Below are 21,925 nucleotides of genomic sequence, written 5' to 3'. Positions count from 1 at the left end.
GCTCGAGTAGCGGGTCAAATTGAACCCCCAATGTTCTCTCCAAAATAATTTTCGAACATCGCGTCATAGCCGCGCCAACCTTTAATTAGTTATAAATAATTAAATGACGAATCGTTTGGTATTCGAAAATCAGATGTGCGTTATAAGGTCCCTGACCTACAGTGGGTCAAAGTCAGGCCGTGGATTCAGCGAAGTCAATTCCTAAGGAATCGTTTAATCTGATGCAACAACGGAGTGGTAGATGAAGCCATACAACTCTGGAATACTTTCTTAGGCAACAAAACAGTTAAATAAACAAATTCCATTGACCTAGGGTCAAGTATGAAGATCACGCTAAGGCCAAAACCAACCTGCTTGACTACTCTTGCGCTTGCTGTATAGGGTGCTTTCTCTGGCTCAATTCGACTTTATTGATAACAGTAACCGCATAATACATCTCCCGTGGATCTGTTTAAGCTCAGAATAGGTATTGGCCCAAAATAACCCAGGTCTACATTTCTTTTACGAAAAGCTTCTTTGCGTAATCGTTCTCACTGATTCAAATGTAAAACTCGAAGCAGTCTTTACGATTTTAGTCACCAATATCTTCAAAAGTTCAAGCAAGGTCAGTGACCCTAAATGAGCATGCTACCTTTTCCTTAAAACAGGTATCTAGGTTCTGGGGAACCAGCCATCATAGAGATCCAAGAAGAACCAGTCATCATGCTCATTATTAAGAATATCGATCTCGAAGTCGAGGCAGACTCTGAGAACTTTGCCTACAACTCTGGCACAACGGAAGACCATGCCTACGATTCGAGCAAAGTTATGAGCTACCGTTGTTGTTGGATATCATAAGAGTTATAATTAGCCTCATCAAGTCGCTAGGTGCTCATTTTAATCTAATATCATGCATTTAAAGTACGGTACGAATTCCGTATTGTTGGTAAGTCAGGCCTCCGGAAAAAGCAACCCTGAGGGGTATTGTCTTAGATTGCTCCTCCCCAATGAAAATTATTCATCCCAGCGGACCGAAGCGAATACCACGGTTTGTTCTCAGTGTTATCAAAATGGCTGTATTTTGTAGACCATAAGTGTTTTCGTTTCATCATGAGCCTATTCGTCAGACAGGTTTTCGGTGGAATATAACTGGCTTTCATTGGACCAAATACGACTGAAATTGACTTTGAAGCTGATACGCAAGACAACCACCAGTTTGTAATCACATACGCTAACATGAAATTACGCATTGGTTCATGATGACGGCACAAACAATGCTTCCAAAGGAAAATCCACTAGCGTTTGATAGGGCAGGCGAATGCGATGGGTCTCACCATGACTTATCTCAATTTCCGTAAATTTTAGAATTCACTTTTTGTTTTATTTCTCGAACACAAGGGGATCAAATCAACCTTCTTTACGCAAGCTTTATGGGCGGAGAAAAATTTGGTACCAAATCTGAACTGCTCAAAACATTGGATAAGCAGAAACAGGGCCATGGCTTGCCACCATGGCTATACAAAAAGCTCTGAATTTTCAATCCGGGCACGCTTTTTTGCTCTTATGTGGGCTGGCTATGCGCCATTTCAGGTTTGTGGTATTTTCTGATTTTGTCTCATGGAGGCCAAATACACAGATGTATAGTGATAAATCTATACACCATAGAGAAAAAACTCCAGGTTAAAGTTTACTGTGTATTTGCATAGCCTTGACAAAAAACAACAAGACACGATAAAACTTGTGCCGGCTCACACCTGTTTTTCGTGGCACTAAAATTAGGTGTTTTCCGTATTTCAAAATTATGTGTCTGTGGCTTGCGGTGGGACCAAATCAATAATCAGTCAAATGAACGCTAGCGTGGAGAGGACTACAAGGTATCAGTCGAATTAACGGTAGCGTAAAAGGGCTTCTTCGATATGCCGAGCAAATGGAGACTTCAAGGCAGCAAACTGCCCGACATAGCTGCTTCAGGTGCTCGTGGACAAGTCTAAATATCATCCAATCGCTTTAAAACTTTGCCATTTCTCTTGTCAATTAATCCCACAATGGGCGGCACAGCAGAATTTTGGAAAAAAATAAGGACCGTCTTTATAAAGGGTGCATCGCATTATCACCAGTTTTTTCGGACTATTCTTGATCATAAAAAACAGTTTGCGACTGATGTGCTGCATGATTTCATTGACCGTGACATTAAGCCGGCAAATTTAACCTTGCACGCATTGGTTGTAATGTTAGCAATAAAATGACATGACGCTTCATAGCACTGAGCACGTCAAACATTGTGTAGATATCAGGACTGTAGATTCCTGTTCAGTTTGGTGTCTCTAGCTCCCCCAACTTTGAGAAGAAAGTGGACGAAATCCGGAGAGAAACCGGTTTCTTGGCGTATTATGAGGCTAGGCTACGGCATTTTTCATTGCTCATCCCTTCCCAAATCATTTTGCTAAACCATGCCCCGGTAGATTCACCCTTTACACACATGTAAACAACTGTACCAATTAGTAGAATTTCTACCGACAAGCTCTCTAGATTCCATATGATTTCTTAAATTATCTGTTCTTTGCTTACCTTTACGCTGTAACTGCCAATGCTTTGCGAACTCACGGGTATGTCCGTCTTCATTGAGCACTCTGATACTTCATTACAGCCATCCACAAAAGCGCGGAATATTTCCAAAATAACACCAATGAAGTCGTATGCTGTCATATTAATACCAAACCTCCAAAAAGTAGCGTCAGAACGAAAACCAGCAGCCGTGCAGCTTAGTGATAAATGCCTGCGCCAAAGGCGCCATACATGAACCGCTAGTAAACATCATCTACTAGACGCAAGGAAACGTTGCATTTACGGTGGACGCGATTCAACAAGCCCGACATCAAGAGTGCCTGCTCGGGCGCCTCGCTTCGAAGGTACAGTCTGATATGGCTGATAACTATCGCCTCTAAACACATCTGACTGTTCTCACGCTCCGCTCTTCCTCACGGTATTTCCTTCCAGCATCGGCACAGAGACCGGACCGAGCTCGGCACAGGGGCGGACCAAGCCCGCAATAGGGGCGGACCGAGTCTGGCACAGGGGCGGGACTCAGCCCGGCACAGAGATGAGACCGAGCCCGGCGCAGAAACGGGACCGAGGCCCGCACAAAGACGGTACCGAACTCGGCACAGAGACGGGACCGGCCCTGGCGCAGAAGCGGTCTGCAGTGGTCGTCTGACGGCGGCCTGGCCCGCAGTCCGCCGCTCTCATCGCTTTACTGCTGGGACGCAGCACGGGGTCGTGTCCTGACGGCGGCCTGGCCCGCAGTCCGCCGCTCTCATCGCTTTACTGCTTGGACGCAGCACGGGGTCGTGTCCTGACGGCGGCCTGGCCGGCAGTCAATCGTTGTTTTCCCCCTGAGCATTGGCCGGCAAGCCCTGTCAGACAGAGGACGTGCAGCTGGTAACGGCGGGCGAGGGTTGACAACAGACAGAACGCGGAGAGCTGGTAACGGCGGGCGAGAGTCGACAATAGAGCACGGGCAAGTGGTAACGGTGAGCGAGTCAACAGAACACGGGCAAATGGTAACGGCGGGCGAGAGTCAACGGAGCACGGGCAGCTGGTAACAGCGGGCGAGAACCGGCGACAGACGCAGCCGAGTACAGACGTCGGCCTGCGCAGCGTACTAAATAGGTTCTGGGTGCCGTTGCTGCAATGCAGTTCATCCGTAGTCCATTCTCATTCCCATGTGCAATGCGCGTGTGATGAGAAGGCTGGGGAACTCTTCCATTTTGAGACCAACGCTAGTGCGAGCTAATGACGTACATCTGATACTGTCACTGAACACTGTCTACCACCGACTTTTGTCATGGGGTGATGCTTCACATCAGGTGAGATGAGAAGACTTGGGGTGAATCATTGTCTCAACGGTGCCAAACCACCAGGTGACAGTGGCCTTGAGCCTGGCATTGATCCCACAGACCTATTGTGAGGTCACGCCGTATCGATTGTGGCAGATGAATACACAGTGGCGCGACGAATGCCTATGGCAGGTATCGGGTGGCAGGTATTGGTCATCAGTCTGAGTGCCCTTGAATCCAAGTCATGTGCACCGCATAGCAGCTGGCTACTAAGCTGGCAGGACGGCCATCAGATCTGGCATTGTTAGGGATGCGAAAGATTCGTGGCCAGAGGTCGTCGAGGGCGACACAAGAGCTCACACCAGGTAGAATACAGTTTGGAAAACCGTAGAATGTCACTAAACGCTCTGCCGATAGCATGAATATCCCCATCTGCGTCTGATTTACCATTTCATGCATGCCATTCTGCCCTTTACCGCATGCAATTAGCAGATCAAAACAGCAAAGCAATGCGCTTTTAACCTTAAGCGCGTTGTTCGGCTGATACACATACACGATAATATGACAAAGTCTTGAAGCTTAATACAAAAAGCAAAAGCACTTTTTAAATCACAGAAGCTGCCAAGAAAACAGCAAATCCATTAATATTCGTAGCTAAGGTTTTTCGCGACCACTCCGTTCTAGCATTCACATTTTGGTTTAGCTTTGAGGCTGTCGCTGTTGCCACGAGGCGAGTTGACGAAATTCATCAGTGCGGTGACATTTGAGGCCATTTTGGTGGTCAGGAATCGTGGCTGAAAGTCCACCCGCTGGCTTGTTTTGACCACACAGAGCAGTTCCAGCTCCATCCAATTTGGACGCTCGTCTGGGCGGCGACGAGAGGGAGAAGGCGCGTGTCTGGGCAGTGACGAGGGAGAGCAGACACGTGTCTGGGCGGTTACTAGGAAGAGTAGACGCGTATCTGGAGGTGACGAAGGAGGGTAGATGCGTGTCTGGGCGGTGACGAGGGAGAGTAGACGTGCGTCTGGGCGGTGATGAGCGAGATTAGACGCGTGTCTGGCGGTGACGAGAGAGATTAGACGCGTGTCTGGGCAGCGACGAGGGAGAGAAGACACCCGTCTGGGCGGTGATAACAGAGAGCTGACGTTTGCCACAACATACGCCGGAGACGCTGCTCCTCTTCTACCAGACAACAAGAGCGAAGGCGTCTCTCAGAGGTCCCTCGTCACCACAGGAGCTTTCCCTGGTTCGAGCAGTGCCCACGGGAGCTCCCCCCGGTTCGAGCAGTGCCCACGGGAGCTCCCCCGGTTCGAGCAGTGCCCCGTCCGCCAGGACAGCTTACCGTCAGATCAAGCCCGCCGGGACAGCGTACCGCCAGATCAAGCCCGCCGGGACAGCGTATCGCCAGATCAAGCCCGCCAGGACAGCTTACCGCCAGATCAAGCCCGCCGGGACAGCGTATCGCCAGATCAAGGCCTGCCAGGACAGCGGAACCGCTAGATCAAGCCCGCGGGACAGGCGTATCGCCAGATCACGCCCGCAGGACAGCGTACCGCCAGATCAAGCCCGCCGGGACAGCGTACCGCCAGATCAAGCCCGCCGGGACAGCGTATCGCCAGATCAAGCCCGCCGGGACAGCGTATCGCCAGATCAAGCCCGCCGGGACAGCGTACCGCCAGATCAAGCCCGCCGGGACAGCGTATCGCCAGATCAAGCTCGCCAGGACAGCGGACCGCCAGAGTTAGCCCGCCAGGACAGCTTACCGCCAGATCAAGCCCGCCGGGACAGCGTATCGCCAGATCAAGCCCGCCAGGACAGCGGACCGCCAGATCAAGCCCGCCAGGACAGCGGACCGCCAGGGCCGTGGGTGCCAGAGGTGGCGGATCTGGTGTGCCTGAGTCGTCTGCTCCGGCCGACATCGTTGCACCATTACCCGTAAGTCCACGATGCTGTTGCCACCACTAGCTGAGCGGTGGGCATTCCCAGCTCTGCAGCCAATGGCCGTTACCGTGCATTTATGGGCATCAGCAGCCGGCAGCTGGATCAGCGACGCTCACGTCCCCCTGACTGCACAGGCGAAGGAACGAGGAGCCGGGCGAACCATGGCCTAACAACTTTTCGCGGAAGTTTGATATTAATCCTGTGGTGCTGCATGGGAACAATGGACTTCAGAAGCGGTTTCCCCACAAGTTTTTTAACGTTCGCACGCCTCTACGAGGCTGCCAGATCCTACGTGCCGCTGAAGTCCACCCGATGGCAGCGGCCCGAGTTTTCATTTTATCCTGTCTTTCTGCGCAGCCTGAACCGCGGCAAGTAAGAACAACGAAAATTTTCCAATTGATCGCCGCACCGGGAGGAGTGTTATTAGTTTAGAGCCCTCACGTCCGACAGCAGCGTTATCCCGGTTGATACTATCGCCATCGCCGCATTCGCGGCCGGCTAGCTATCTCCGGCGATCTGGTCGCCGCTCGCCCGGGCCGGGCGCCTGATGAGCCCCGCCGCCGGCCAATTTCGCCGCCCGGGCCGGCCGGCCAGCGCGCCGTCGCCGTCATTAGGCGCCGCCGAACGTCCGGAGCCAGCCGGCCGGCCGGCGGCACGTTCGGCCGGCCGCCGTAGCTCAGTTACGCTGCCAGCGCGGAGGGGCCGCACGGCCGGACCGGCGCCGCGCCGCCGCCCCCCTCCGCTGGGACACGCGGCACCACCGGCCGTCCACGACATAACGGGGAGAAGGACATGTGCCAGGTATCCACCAGATTACCGCAGGAAGCGTGACACAAGAGGCTTGAAGTAAATTGTGGAGGGGGACGCGGCGCAGGCCAGCCCTTGGATAACAGAATGACGCGCAGCACCAATTACTGTCCAGCGGATAGCGGACGGGCACTTGTTAAAACTGGTCGTGCCCTTGATAAATTAAGGGGTGTATCCTGATAACGGCCGTCCACTGGGTAGCGGGGACGCAGGGAGGGCACGGCAGCCGGAACGATTTCAAAGTGTGTGTGTGTGTGTGTGTGTGTGTGTGTGTGTGTGTGTGTGTGTGTGTGTGTGTGTGTGTGTGTGTGTGTGTGTGTGTGTGTGTGTATGTGTGTGTGTGTGTGTGTGTGTGTGTGTGTGTGTGTGTGTGTGTGTGTGTGTGTGTGTGTGTGTGTGTGTGTGTGTGTGTGTGTGTGTGTGTGTGGTGTGTGTGTGTGTGGGTGTGTGTGTGTGTGTGTGTGTGTGTGTGTGTGTGTGTGTGTGTGTGTGTGTGTGTGTGTGTGTGTGTGTGTGTGTTGAGAGGGACAACAGACGCTTGCCAATCCTTCTTCCTCTTTTTCTCTCGGGACTCTTCTGACCACTATATATTCGAACTGGGTGACAATGGTGCTTTGTATTGCTGAAATATTCATTATCGACGCCAATACGTGATCATGTGCGAGGTCGCATGTCAACAAAACCGTTGGATCTGTTCCCCTTGGGCTCTGTTTTGCCATTTTTGTTTCTATAATATGGCTTTATATGCATTTTGCAGTCACACTCATGCGATGGTGCTTGAAAGTAAGCATTATCAACATAATGTAACACCCAAGTCCTCATACCCGTGTGGTCCTCTTTAACGAGTACGATACCAAGGAAAGAAATAAATGAGGAAAGAAATGTCCGAAGTGTAAATACATCAATTTAATCAGCACTGATGTCGAGCATGAGCCGACTGCCATTGATGCTTCTCCCATTACCTACCGCACCCCTGCAGTAACTCTTTGACATTACACCGGTAATCCCGTATTGCTACCACTTCTGACCTTAGGGGTCACCTGCATTGCAGTCGTGACCACTGCAGTGCTCGCCTCGGTCAACGTGTCTAGGTCTATCTAGGTTTCCTAAACCGTCCTTTTCTCATTTGATGACTTCTGACACAGCACCGGTTGAATCTGTAAGTAACCACACGAGTTAAAAATATAACGGTGTGAGTCAAGTAGTGTCAAACAACTCTGTCACCAACGAACATGCAGCTAGCTGAACACGCATGAAACACCATGTAGGTGACTAGTTCCGCCCGACACGGAAATAAGTTACTTTTGCATCAAGTAGATTGTATACTGCACTTTAAGGGACTACGAATGACTAGCTGATAACGGAAATTTAGGCCACCTTTTCTGGATACACGGCACATTACAAGCACCAGTTACCCAAACACAACTATTGCAAAGAAACCATATTTGTGTTTTTTAGTCGTTGTCAAATTTAAGTTTAGCTTTGGCAAAGTATTTATTAAGTATCTATTGAGTTACTCAGGACATTTGCTACGAACATTACGCATAAAGATTAGGGTATTAAATATTACGCATAAAGATAAGGTATTAAGGTATAAAGGTATTACGCATAAAGATGAGGTATTAATAGCCTTATTCTTCGTAGGATAGCCCGGAGACTGGGGAGACAGATGCATGCGTTAAATGATATAATGATGGTAATAATAATAGATGTTCATCTATCTCTCTATCCTCCTGCTTATTTTAGGAGAGATAAGGCTATTTACACTGCCTTATCTACATGAGTATCTGTTGAGTTCGAGATCGTCTGATTTTCACGCAACATCTGCAATCATGCCATGAAGTTTCATAACGATGAGGCGCCTCACGTTGATTTCTAAGAACGTTTTATCACGTCCTTGAAATGTTGGCCACAACTCGACTTGCATACCCGAATGCGCTTGACCACATTGTCAAGCGCTTCCTGTTATGGTTAATATTATGCGTAAAATGTATGCACTAGGCGACGTGTATCGCCCATACTGATCACATTCTGCTGCTTTATCAGTATCGACTGCTTGCAGATACATTTATAGGCTCTTCGGCAATTTCCACAGAAAAAGTCGAGATGTGCCAGACAAGGGAGATGAGCAGCTCTCTCACGTCGGGTCTGTGAGTGAGCACTTCATCACAGAGGGGATAGAATGATCACGATTGCAGAGGTTTTGGAGGAACTCTGATTCGTGGGAACAACGAAGTGCGGTGCCGTACTGTTCAACCCATTGACTGTACGCCTGTGCGACGTGCTCGTCCTGAATACTGCCAGAACATCCCCAGGATTTCAATGTGCCAATGGGCGAGCGTTGCTGCTGTAGCTGTGTAACCGTCACTTTTCTCGAAGCAGAATGGATGGCTAAACCCTCGCATGGCCATCGCCATCCTCGCAGAAAACTTCACTAAGTTCCCAGGTGGCTGCAGTACGGCATCGGACTTGTTTTCTCCCCGGTACACATTTTTGCTTGAGGTCCGTAGACATTGCCGCTGAGAAAAGATGCGCCTCATCAGTGAGCCATAAATCGTCAGTAAAGCTTGGTTCGTGCATGAAATTGTCTTGTCGTCGACTTAACGGATTAGGCCCATTGAAAAGCTCACGAGTTTAATATACTGAAATATGTGTTCTGTACTCCCGATTCATTCGCTATTGCACATTTTGTCAGACACCTTCTCTTTACCCTGAAGTTATTTGCGAAGCTTTAGCCCTCAAGCTGGCATGGTGGGAGATGTCATCAGGCGGTGCTTCCACTGTGACAACCTTTTAAATGGTCTATGGCGTTACAGCCGGAGGCAAGGCACGATGCGGTGCGGTTCAGAGGCTCTCTTCAGGATCAGGAACTTTTGCTCATTGTATAACGAGAGTAGAAGTGTTTTTGGTAGGCCCAAACTAGACAGCGTGCGTAACGTGCAAACTGACTGATCGCAAACGAGCTACATACCACGGTTTGGGCCTGGGCTCAAATCTTAACGATCCCACTGGTCGGCGAAGTGAAGCCGTCAATCTTTGACGGATGAAAATAAGAACACCCACACTGGAAAACATATGGATCGTTGTGTGCACTGAACAGGCGGCCGCGCGCCCTCCAGTGCAAACCAGACAGCCACCCGCTTTGGGAATTTTGTCAGGATGACGCCGGAGCAGCCGGCATCAACCTTCAACCGGCTGATGCCTTTTATCGGTTGGAATCTCTTGGCGATCGGAGCCGACAAAAACGTGAAACCAACCGCACGCTGTAGGTCTCAATGTGCCGCTGAAGAGCCACAGGGCGCTGCCGGACTGCTCAACACACAGGGAAGCGGCCGGTGACCGACCGACATACGACCAATGCCACCTTTTCCAAGACCGGTTTCGAATTCAATTTGCTCGGGTCGAAAAACATGAACGGTGTAGAGGTAGCAATAAACAAATAACAACAATGGCAATAACTGCAAAGACGTAGTAAAATCACTTTGTCAAATTATGGATCAAAGTTGTCCTAGTAGCACAACAGGACCGCTGACATCATCAGATTGACAAAAAACGACACGCATGTGGACGGAACAAGTATGGCGAATCAACACATAGTGGTACAATTTGCATATGCTCACACCATTTAGACTCAACGCGATTGTCAAGCAGTACATTCAAACAAAGCGGCATTCTTTTGGCGTGGTTCTCTTTTGGCACAACTATTCTGGAGATTAACCAGCTATATCATACACATTCACGCGCTACGTTCCCTAGTTTCCTGTTGGTTAACCTTTCCAGCAGCAATGTGTGATTATGATGCATATTGAGAGCAAAATATATTGTTAGAACGCGTTTATGCTCTTCGTTCATGTGTGATAAACGTGGACAAGAGTTACTACGAACCCATGTCGCAACATAATTCGCACAAAATGCGTCGGCAACGCGCGGCCTTTTGCAGAGCTCCGTGACCTATAGGAACTCCGGCGCGACTTCGCCACCCTCGGCAACTAGTGCAGCACTAAAAGCGCATGAACAGAATAAGGCAGTGTCATATTTATCATCGACCTGCGATCATGCCATTTTTTCCATGTCAGTTTTGTAGCATGTTTAATGGTCAGAGCGACCCCTTGCGACACGAAAACAAAAATTGCTGGACTACTCCATGTTAGCTTTGCAACGCTTTAGGCAAGTTCGTGCCAAGAAAAATAGCCGCTGAATCACTATATTTTGTAACGACCCTGCGACTTGTTACGAGACAAAACAAAGCATAAATTGCGAGATCAGGTCCGTTGTCAGGTTGAGCTTCAAGCCACAGCGTGTTTATGCATGCTTCGTGGGATGACGGATTGGGAGCTTGACTTGACCTGGTCACGAGTCATCTATCTGACCGCGGTCACGCGCAAGACGCCGCGCTTCATTTGTTTGCAGAAATTTCAGCATTAGAGCCGGCAAGTTGATTAATTCAAAAACCCCTGATTCTCAGTCAGAAGGGTTTGGCATTTCAAAACACAATCAGAAAGGTTTTATATTTCTGAGGGTCCTGCGGAAACAAAGCAATGCTTGTCGGATAAACATGTCCTCGACATGCGGCGGCGATTGCTATCTGCAATATGTACTCTACAAAATAGATGACAAATACAATTACAAGATATCTGCATTTTGTGTTTTAATGTTACTAACTCTGCCACTGAGCATTTGATTACTACCCTGCCGACTGATTACTGACTTTGCATTTTGCCACACATGAGTAAAGTGAGCCTCCATTGTGACTTTTGTCAGTGTAACAGATCCCACATCAGCATAAGATTTTCACCTATGTCCAACGCAACGGCCGATGGGCGATCTGTCACCCGACGGACCGGATCACGACGATGTGCTGTGATCCGGTCTGCGCCTTCTGCGCCTGGCCAGCGGGCGTGCTGCAGACAGGGAGGGAGGCCCAGGCATCCGGTCTGCGCCTTCTGCGCCTGGCCAGCGGGCGTGCTGCAGACAGGGGGGGAGACCCAGGCATCCGGTCTGCGCCTTCTGCGCCTGGCCAGCGGGCGTGCTGCAGACAGGAAGGGAGGCCCAGGCGGGGGTGCTGTCTTGGGAAGGGAGGCAGGGCTGACCGGGGAAGGGACGGTCCCGTCAGGGAGGATGAACAGGGCAGGGAATGAAGGCCTGTACCGTGAGGAGTATTCCGGAGAAGAAAGGCGCCTCGGGCAGGGAGCAGATGTGCCGGACAAGGAGGGAATGGGCCGGTCAGGAAAGGGAGGCCCAGACGGGAGGTGACGGACATCGGGGTCGTCCCCAGTTCCCCGAGAAGCGGCGGAGCATCACAATATTGACGGAGCCGGAGGCTATATGGCCGTTGGCCCCCACGCTTCAGTCGGCTGTTTTCGTGGCGGGGTGGATAGCGCGCTGATTGCGTCGGTCAAAACGTCAAAACCCCAGCACGCCGCTGTATCAACATAGATGTGATCCTAAAATAGCGCTATGTTGTGCTAGTTGCCATGTTGTGACAGTGTCCCCATCAGCAATGCAATATTACCATGACGCGATAAGCATCAAGACATCAAGCTGCAGGGATACTGCACGGATACTGATACTGAACACTTCGAGCAACAAAGACGTATTCCGGAGGCTTATCTTACAACCATTTCAGCGGCCATAGTACCCGGCTGGCACCGACGTCGCTTTGGTCCATTCACCTCTCCGCGCGGGTTCTCGGAAGCCATCGTGATTGCATTCACTGGGATGATGTTTGAACTGAAATAGAAAATAATCTCGGACTTCTATTTTAGCCTTCGGAGATAGTCCTACCGAAAATCGTTTAAGGAAGGCTGGAGGTTTGTAAGCGGACGCCGGCAATGACGTGCTATTCAACGGCTGTACCTATTGAAATACTGTCGTAGTGCACATGCTCATGACAGCACGTCAGAGGGCGTTCTCCTCCAATCCTACCTCACGCCCGTTTGCTTCCAAATGACACTTCCGTTGACTTATGTGGGTCGGGACAAGATCTGCTGCCGCACGAGTCTACGCCTGGGAAGTGCCCGTGCCCCTCCACTCTGGTCTCTGCGCTCCTCGTCCAGTCGCTGCCCTTACTGCACCCCAATCCGAGCGCATGCTGCGGATTGTCAGGGGCAGGGTGTGGATCATTTACTGTGACCTCTTAACTGAGGAGTGTGGATCTCGCTGGGCCCGCAGGGCATTGCTGGTGAGGCTCGGATGAACACCTGTGAAAATGAACAGTCGCGCCAAATGCCAGTGGCCCAGTGGGATCCGGCGGCTTCGCAGCGAACACCAGCCGAGTCAGGGAGCAGGGCCGGTCGGTACCAGTGAAGACGGTCGTATTCGATGCCGCGCCCCGCCATCCATGGTGCGAGGCGCGCCCCACCATCCATGGAGCGAGCAGGGCCGGCCGTTCGGAGAAATACGGCGTCGCGTGCTGACGCCCGGCCCCCAGGGATATCAATATCCGGCCGGCCCAAATTACGCCTCGGCCCAGCCCGGTCCGGCCGGGGCAGCGGCAGTAATTTGGCCGCCAGTAAGAAGCCAACAGCGCCGCGGCCGGGAATTCAATAACGGTTAGCCAGCGCAGTGTTGCAGCGGTGTCGGCCGCGCCGGTTCGCGCGGCGACCCGCGCGGGGGTCGCGCGGACGCCGTAAACGGCACTGCGGAACAGCCGGTGCCGCTCGTCTCGTGGCGTGCCACCCCGTTCAACAGCTGTCCTGATATTTAGCGGCGTGGGTAAATGGCGCAGAGAGGCAGATAAGACTGGGTCTGTACTGACATCCGGTGGCCGCCTACCACCAGGACCAATGTGATTCACGGTGATGGGCACACCAACACTCGCCGCGGCGACCAAGACACTCATCGCTTTGGCAATAGCCGGCCGGGTCCGGTCAAGCCACCGGCTTTATATGCAGCCATAGCCGCGTGCCGCTCTGTGTCGCGAACGGAAGGTCAGAAGACCGCTCTCGGCACTCCGTTAGCCGACACCGCACCATCAGCGGCCCATTAGCGGCGGTGGAGAGCCGCTGACGGCGCCGGAATGGCCGCCCACACTCGCCGTTTGGAGACCGCCCGTCGCCCATCTCTAAGCCAAACACACCACCCAACGCTGCACTCCAGTTTCAGTATGAGCGGTTTTAATAGTTCAGAGAGAGGCTTTTGGCGAAGGCAGTCTTACTAGACGCATGAGAAAATTTGCAACCTCGTGCGGCCCGTCCTGTCCCGGCCCGGCCGGTCCAGTCCTGGCCAGGCCCAGTTCAGCTGTCGTGTTCTCTACGAGCTCATATGCAAGGGAGTCCATCTGTGTAAATGATTGTAGGGTCGAAATGTTGTGTAAAAATAGTTAAGCATTGCCGTGGAAGCTGTTTGGTGGGACGGGCCTTTCTTGCAGCACTGTAACATGACAATGTCAAAATATCATCTCCCCGGAGCGATTCACACGGCACTGATTAAGCTAATAACTTACAAAAGTGAATGGATAAATGAATCTAAGCTCTGGTAGAACCGACCTGTTTGCGTTTGAAAAATGCAGGCAAGCAAATCTACACACCTATAAATATTCAAGAGCAAATAGGTCAGTGCCATTAGTGCTCAGGATCATGTATCTTCTCTCAAAGACGATGTCCTGCATTGATGTCGTGATCCGAGAACTTGGTAAACTGTGAACAGCCGGAATGGTTCGGATCAAAGGCGTGACGAGACTTCAGTGACCCAGCGTCGCAGCAATATGTGATCAACAGATCACGACGGAGAAGAGCACGGCAAAGTGTGTTGGTAAACCTGCGGGTGAACGTATGCAGAGGATCGCGCGTCCTTGCGCGCAAAGGATGTGTCTGCACATTTTATGATGCTTTCAATGACTTGGTCAAAACTGGCGTCAGGCATTGGTAAGCAGAGCGTATGCAACTTGTTCTGCTGATGAATAAAATGGAAATCAACAAACCAACCGCTTGGCGTAGGTAAAAGTAACGAGCACAACTTGCTAACGGATCTCGGAATTGTTCGAGCAATGGGTGTCTGATCAAAAGGAGCAAACTTGCGGCACTGATCGAGTCAGCGAGTCAGTCAGCAAATAATCTTGTACATCGTCAGCAATCTTGTCGGAGAGAAACCAAGAGCACAATTTCGAAGCCGATCTCGACTACAAGACGCTGTGGCCTGACGCGAGAGACATTGGGCCATGAAAACTTTACTAACAGCCCTGTTTATGGTGACAAGAGCCCACCGAAAAATATTTGTGCATTTCGGTAAATATTGGCTACGATTGCTAAAACCGTAAACAATTGCGCTTTCGTCGACTTACTAGACCTTCATTGTCAGTCCTGACAAGAGACAAGGTCAGCCGTTTCCACGTAATGTTATTCGGAACTTGCCTGCGGGTGTTACCTACATCAGTGGACGTCCGCCTGCTAAACTATCATGAACGTTAACTTCGAACGCATTGGCTAACCTATTGGTAGCCGTTGTCGCAGGTGTCTGGTTCCATTAACTTGGTGTTGGACATTATTTACACGACAACGCCACACATCCCTCACGCATGTCATGACCTCGCTCGCCCAGCGCCGCACAAGAAGTCCCGCGGATATGTACATGACCTCGCTCGCCCAGCGCCGCACAAGAAGTCCTGCGGGTATGTCATGACCTCGCTCGATCCAGCGCCGCACACAAGTCCTGCGGGTATGTCATGACCTCGCTCGATCAGCGCCGCACAACAGGTCCTGCGGGTAATGCCTTGAGGGTTCATCGTTGCACTAGATCCAGTTAGGTAACATCAAAAACATGTCGTTGCGTTGTTACTTGTAAATCTGGTATATGTGGCTCGCGTATTACAAAGCACAATACATACATATATATATATATATATATATATATATATATATATATATATATATATATATATGCATTGCTATTGATACAGTCATGATTGAAAATTCAGAGCGATGAACTCATGCAAAAAACATCAGGCTCACATGGGTTTCGCTCGCATCTATGTATTCTTAAGCCACGTTTAAATTTCTCACTAGTGTCTCCCTTCCGTTGCATGCTTTGATCCTTCGCGACCTAGGACCTAATGGCTTGCCTACAAGTTTTAGTGGTCGTTTGCATATGAATGACGTAATTTCATGGACAGTCGTGAGGGAGAGCGTCCCGGCGCCGCCGACAGCTACCTCTCGTTGTCTGGAGCCGGCGCGGGCTCACACCAGTCTGCCAGCTCGGCGGCGGCCGTCGCCAGGGCGCGGCGCTGCTGGGAGGTCTCGGCTGGCCGTGCGACACTCCAGGCCCCGCTCACGCTCGTACCTGGAAACAGCACACACGCTCACATGACTCCCTGGCTCGCACAATCGGCTCGGTCCTGGTGCTTGGATTCAGGTATTTTCGTTCACACATGTGAGTGCAACTATAGCCTGCCACAGTCTTGAAACATTTGTGGGAGCATCGCATGGACACCAAACGGCAGTCAGTTATGCTCCTTGAGCAGAACAACCTCGAGCCCTTGCACCACTTTTTGCATTTCACCATTGCTTGTCAGCAAACATGAGCACGCCAACAAGGACAGAGTAAATCGACAACTCTGCCTTCAAACACACTAGCTGCCAGAGGAATTACCATGTTCTGAACATGGTAAGGTTCCACGAGACCCGGGGAGCAGGAACTTTCACCGAATTCTAGCCGTGACAAGAAGCCAGCATTCAGCGAGCCGACGCACCTGACAGGCTTTTGACGAGGACGGAGTCTCCCGAGCATTTGCTTGACAACATACCATAGTACGTACCCCACTCCTCAGAGCGACGCGCCCATTCATGGCAGCGCCGACCGCAGCGTTATGATATCGCGGGATATACGCTCGCACACAAACGCAGCCTGACGCCTAGCTTTAAACGTGGGCCCGCCAGCTGCTCAGACATGTTTGTGCTACAACTATATAGGCATGACTGTGCTTGTAATTGGCTTCCAGACGTGTTAAGCTGCATGGCACGTTGTCGGCAGGTCACCGTATCACGCTGCCGGGGCAGTCAAAGTCGCACGTTGTTGGCAGGTCACCGTATCACGCTGCCGGGGCAGTCAAAGGGGCGATCCCCTGCGGCTGAAAAGCGACCCTGCGCGGCCGCCCACCCACTCCGTCGGGGCTCGCCTCCCCACACGAGCGGCGCTGCCAGTGACGGCCAGCACACGGCCGGCCGGCGCCGGCCATTAGTATGGTCCGGCCCGCACCCCGGCCATTCATTACGCGACGGCCCCGCCTGACTCGCCCCGGATTGGCTTCACCGGCCGGCCGGGCCAAGTTGACCGCCAGCTGACATCACTCGGCGCTCCTGCGCTCCCCCAACAGCCGCTTTCGACCGCTGATTGCCTCGTGCGCCAATGAGCTGCCTTTTTCGCCGCCGGTGATCTATATACCGGGCTGTCGGGAAGGTTTTTTCCTGCCTTCCTACGGCTCCCCGGTGTTTTGACGGTGGAGTTGGCGGCTTCCTGCCGACAGCGCCCGCGATATAAACCGCGGCCTCTGAACCCATCTGCCTGAAATCCCTTAAGACGTGCCCAAATCTCGCAAAGCGCTTACGAGCACAGTCCACATTCAAAACACTTTAAGCGGCGCGGACTTTGGCGGCTGCGGCTGGGCTCCGAGTGTCGGCAGCTCAACAAACTCACGCAGACACGCACTGTGCGCTGGCTGCCGGCTGGGCGCCGAGTGTCGGCGGCTCAACAGACTCACGCAGACACGCACTGTGCGCTGGCTGCCGGCTGGAGCGAGCTGCAGGGCCCCGGCATCGAGCCTGACCGTGTCAGATGAGATGGCAGAGAGGTGTGGCAGGTGATGAGCGCCGTCTGAGGCTGGCCAGCCCGGCCAGCGGCCAGCAGGCGCGCAGCGGCGCCATGCCGTCTGTCGGCGGCCGGCGCGTCCCTCCGGCAACCCACCCAAAGGTGCCCGAACAGCAGCAAGTCTTCAGAGCTCGCCTGGGCGTCCGGAGACGGCAGAGAGCCGTCCAACTTGCTCCGATCGGGCTCGGGCAATAGCAGGTTCTCGGCACTCTCCTGGCCACCCTCTGACGGCCGTGTGCTCTCCCAGCAGCGCTGGCCTGTCCGTAAAGAGAACGAGCTCTTGACACCCTCGGCGCTCTCCGCACAGTCTCCGGAAAGAAGCGGACTGCCAGAGCTCTCGGCACTCCCAGCATTCTCCGAGCCGTCTCCGGAGAGGAGCGGACTGCCAGGATTTTCGCCACTCCCAGTGTTCTCCGAGTCATCTCCGGAAAGGAGCGGACTGCCAGAGCTCTCGCCCGGCTCACTCTGCCCTTCCTCGGGCGGCCGTCGCTGGCGGCGGCCGCCGCGGCCAGGTCCCCTGGGGACAGGCCGGTACGCCCACCGGGCCCCTGCCCCCGGCCGGTACACCAGCTTCCAGGGAGCCTCCTCGCCGCCGCGGTAGCAGAAGTAGCTGATGGCTGCCACAGAAACAAGGAACAGACTGGCCGCCAGGCTCACGCCGATCAGCGCCGGTGATGACACTGAAATGGAGGCGGCGGTCAGACCACACCGAAACGGAGCAGCAGTTACACGATATTGAAGCGGAAATGAAGTTCAGTTGGGGTACAGGCAACATCGCAACAAAGACGACGTCAGCGTTAAAAAAACAGCATTGCAACAAAGACGACGTCAACGTTAAAAAACAACATTGCAACAGGCGGCAGGTAACTGCAAGAACGACACAAGATGCGGGGGTCAGAGGACTTTTCAGAGAAACTGATTGCCAGCACAGTCGGTGACGGTCCGCGCCCCGATGCCGATGGGCTGCGGCATGGAACGGACTCGAGGCAAGGCGCCAGCACAGTTTCCGTATAACTTTGTTTGCATTGCGACAGGAAGCCTTTTAGCGTAACCAAATTATGCTTGTAGGTGCGGGCTGTGCCTCGGCCTTTGGGCATTAACGTGTGCTGCGATCTGTGAGCATGGCCGTCGGGGTCAGCATGGCGGTCTCCGACCAGGACAAGCAGGCCAGCAAATACCGAGTGGGCTGGAAGCGTATGACCGGGGCGCATAATAGCGAAGACGGTGCTTGGCGCAGACCTGCAGTAACAAGTCCAGACACTTACAGATTTTTGTTAATATGTTAGGCTGCGATCACGGCCGATGGTCTGAAGTTAAGCTCTTATACATAAATAGGTTTTGGAAGTAAGCCAGGAGCAAATTTCAATGGATGCCAGAAAAGCGCTCCAACAGTGGTTTATCTCTGGGAGAATGTTGTCGGCGGATCATCAGAATAAGTCTGAAGGCCAAGCTGAGCGTGATGAATGTGTTTCAGGTGGAGGGGGACGATGTGTTGGGGAATGTTTTTATTCAACAACTCCGGCTTTGATGGGCCAGAATTCCCCGGTCGCTGTGCAGCTCGGCAGTATTGCTCCTCAGCTAAAGCGAAAAAGTTGGGTGCGCTCACCGGGATTCGGAGCAGGTCGGTAAATGCCGGTTAGGAATGTCCCCCGTTTCATCACGGGAACTCCAATCAATCCGCATCGCAACTGTGAAGACGACGGTACTCTTTCCTGCTCCGCACCATCCGGCAGCAATATCGACAAGCTGCACAGCAGAGAGGCAATTATGACACACTAAAGATGGACATCAAACGAAGCTACATTTTGGGTCTCGTTCAAAATATGATCCCGGCCTTGTCTTAACACGCGCAAGGGTGCGGGTCAAATTGAGACCACTGAAGGTTTTTCCCAGAATGGTTTCTGAACGGCGCGGTGTAGCCGCGCCAAAGTTTGCATAAATGTAGATGATGGAATAGCGGGTCGTTTGGCATACAAAAATTAGATGTATCTCCTAAGGTCGCTGACCCATGGCAGGTCAAAGTCAGGCAATGGCTACAGCGAAGGCAATTTCTAGGAAATTGTTCAATCTGATCCAACAACGGAGTGTTAGACAAAGCCATACATATCTGAGATGCCTTTTTAGGCAACACAACATTTGAATGAGCAAATTACATTGACCTAAGGCTAGGTATGAAGGTCACACCAAGGTCAAAACAAACCTGTTTTATTACTCTATAGCTTGCTGTATGGGATAGTTTCTGGTAATCATTTCTAGTTTATTGATAGCAGGAACCGCATTATACATCTTCCATGGACTTCTTAGAGGTCAGAATAGGTCATTGACCTAAAATGACCTAAGTCCACATTGTGTTTAGGAACATACTGACTAGCGTAATCTTTGTCGCTTAGTAAAATGCAAAGCTCAAAGCAATCTTGTATGATTTTGGTCACCTTGACCTTGAAACGGTCTAACCAAGTCACTGACCTTGAATGAGCATGTGAAATTTTGCTTAGAAACGGTAAGCTAGGTTCTGGGGTACCTTGGAAACCAGCCTGGAACTTGACCCTGTTTGACCTTTTTGACCCGAAGGTCATGACCTAGGAATCTGAAACTTTAACCTAACTGAGTTCACCTACAGTTCAACACACCCTGTAAATTTGATGTCTTCAGCCTTCTTAATTTCCGAGATCTCAGGAGGGTCAAATTGACCCCCTACCCGAGCAAAGGGTATCTGCCCGGCCACCCGGAAGCGTGTTAAAGGTTACTGAAAAATCTAACAAAATAATCTTCACTCAGCAAACTTAGTTAAGGGGCACCCTGGCCTTTGTACAAAAGCTCACGCGTTCAAATCTACAGCTTTATCTTCCCTGTGGTTTGGCCAATATTTGTGTGTTATCCGTTTGTGTGTCCCACGTTTGTGCGTTTTACGTTTGCATGTTCTACGTTTGTGTATCTATGTTTCGTGTTTTCACAATATAATTAAATGTATAAATATTACCGCAGTCATTTTCATTAAAGACTTATGAAACAAAGAGCTTTTTAAAATATTTTAAGATGTTTTTTATGAATGTCCCTCAATGCGCCATTGCTCGATTACGTCAGTGCATCTTGCACAACGCTGATTGAGAGCCCATTGACGCCCATTATATCTGGAAATTGTGCTCACGATCGTCAAGTCGATCATATATATATATATATATATATATATATATATATATATATATATATATCTCTCTCTCTCTCTCTCTCTCTCTCTCTCTCTCTCTCTCTCTCTCTCTCTCTCTCTCTCTCTCTCTCTCTCTTTCTCTCTCTCACCGATCGAATAAACAGTTCTACTATTTTCTTGGTCTTGATCGTCGCATGGGCCATGAAAATGTAGGTTCTAAATGTCTGCCGTCATGGATGTCTGAGTGACCTTAAAATAGTCTGCTTAAAAGGTCTGCGCATCATCGTGGGCGTGTAGCTCAGGAACTAGAAGCGTTTAGTTCAGCCAAATTCTGGAAAAATATTAGGCCTCTCAATCAGAAATGTGCATCGCTGGAGGGCGTTGGATGCCGGCTGCTCAAGGATTGTCATCTTGAATGTGCAGATGCATGAGGGGATCTGTAGAAGGCAAGGCCTGAGAGAGATGCAGCTATGTTACCACGGCATACCTATGATCTGAAGTTCAGAGGCTAGCTGCGATGTGTTGGCGGGTGTGTGTGTAGGTGTGAGTGGCTGCGCGCCTGTAGGTGTACAGATGTGAGAGTGTGTGTGTAGGTGTGTGTGGCTGCGCCTGTAGGTGTACAGATGTGAGTGTGTGTATAGGTGTGTGTGGCTGCGCGCCTGTAGGTGTACAGATGTGAGTGTGTGTGTGTAGGTGTGTGTGGCTGCGCGCCTGTAGGTGTACAGATGTGAGAGTGTGTGTGTAGGTGTGTGTGGCTGCGCGTCTGTAGGTGCACAGATGTGAGTGTGTGCGGCCAATGTGTTTGTGTAGGTGTGTGTGTGTGGCTGTGCATCTGTAGGTGTACAGGTCCGGATGTGTGTGTAGGTGTGTGTGTGGCTGCACATCTGAAGGTGTACAGATCGGGATGTGTGTGTAGGCGTGTGTGTGGCTCCGCATCTATAGGTGTGCAGATCTGGATGTGTGTGTAGGTGTGTGTGTGTGAGTGCGCGCTTGTATGTGCACAGATACGAGTGTGTGTATAAGTGTGTGTGTGGCTGCGCATCTGTAGGTGTACAGATGCGGATGTGTGTGCGGAGGTGTGCGTGACTGCGCGCCTGTAGGTGTGCAGATGTGAGTGTGTATATGTAGGTGTGTGTGACTGCACGCCTGTAGGCGTACAGATATGAGCGTGTATGTATAGGTGTGTGTGGCTGCGCGCTTGTAGGTGTACACATGTGTGTGTGCAGGTGTGCGTGGCCGTGCGTGTGTGTGGCTGCGCGCTTGTAGGTGTACAGATGCGAATGTGTGTGTGTGTGTGTGTGTGTGTGTGTGGTGTGTGTGTGTGTGTGTGTGTGTGTGTGTGTGTGTGTGTGTGTGTAGGTGTGCGTACATGTAGGCGTGTTGCGTGGTTGTGGTGGGCGTGCATATGTGTGTG

The 21,925-nt window shown here is 51.5% G+C and overlaps 1 protein-coding gene across 1 annotated transcript; it reads right to left on the bottom strand.

The window, feature by feature from the left end:
• Positions 1-1,659: 1,659 nt before the first annotated feature.
• On the bottom strand, positions 1,660-18,043 carry LOC119100811 (uncharacterized; the record flags this gene model as incomplete). The annotated part of the gene is given in 3 exon segments (XM_037223960.1): positions 1,660-3,392; positions 15,710-15,839; positions 17,257-18,043. Coding segments are annotated over 2 exon segments (890 nt in total), but the record flags the coding sequence as incomplete, so codon positions are not given.
• Between the last annotated feature and the right edge of the window lie 3,882 nt (positions 18,044-21,925).

This window comes from Pollicipes pollicipes, unplaced genomic scaffold (genome assembly GCF_011947565.3).
Source record: "Pollicipes pollicipes isolate AB1234 unplaced genomic scaffold, Ppol_2.1 Scaffold_4881;HRSCAF=5763_pilon_pilon_pilon, whole genome shotgun sequence".
NCBI lineage: Eukaryota > Metazoa > Arthropoda > Thecostraca > Pollicipedomorpha > Pollicipedidae > Pollicipes > Pollicipes pollicipes.
This window is presented reverse-complemented; position numbering and strand designations above follow the sequence as displayed.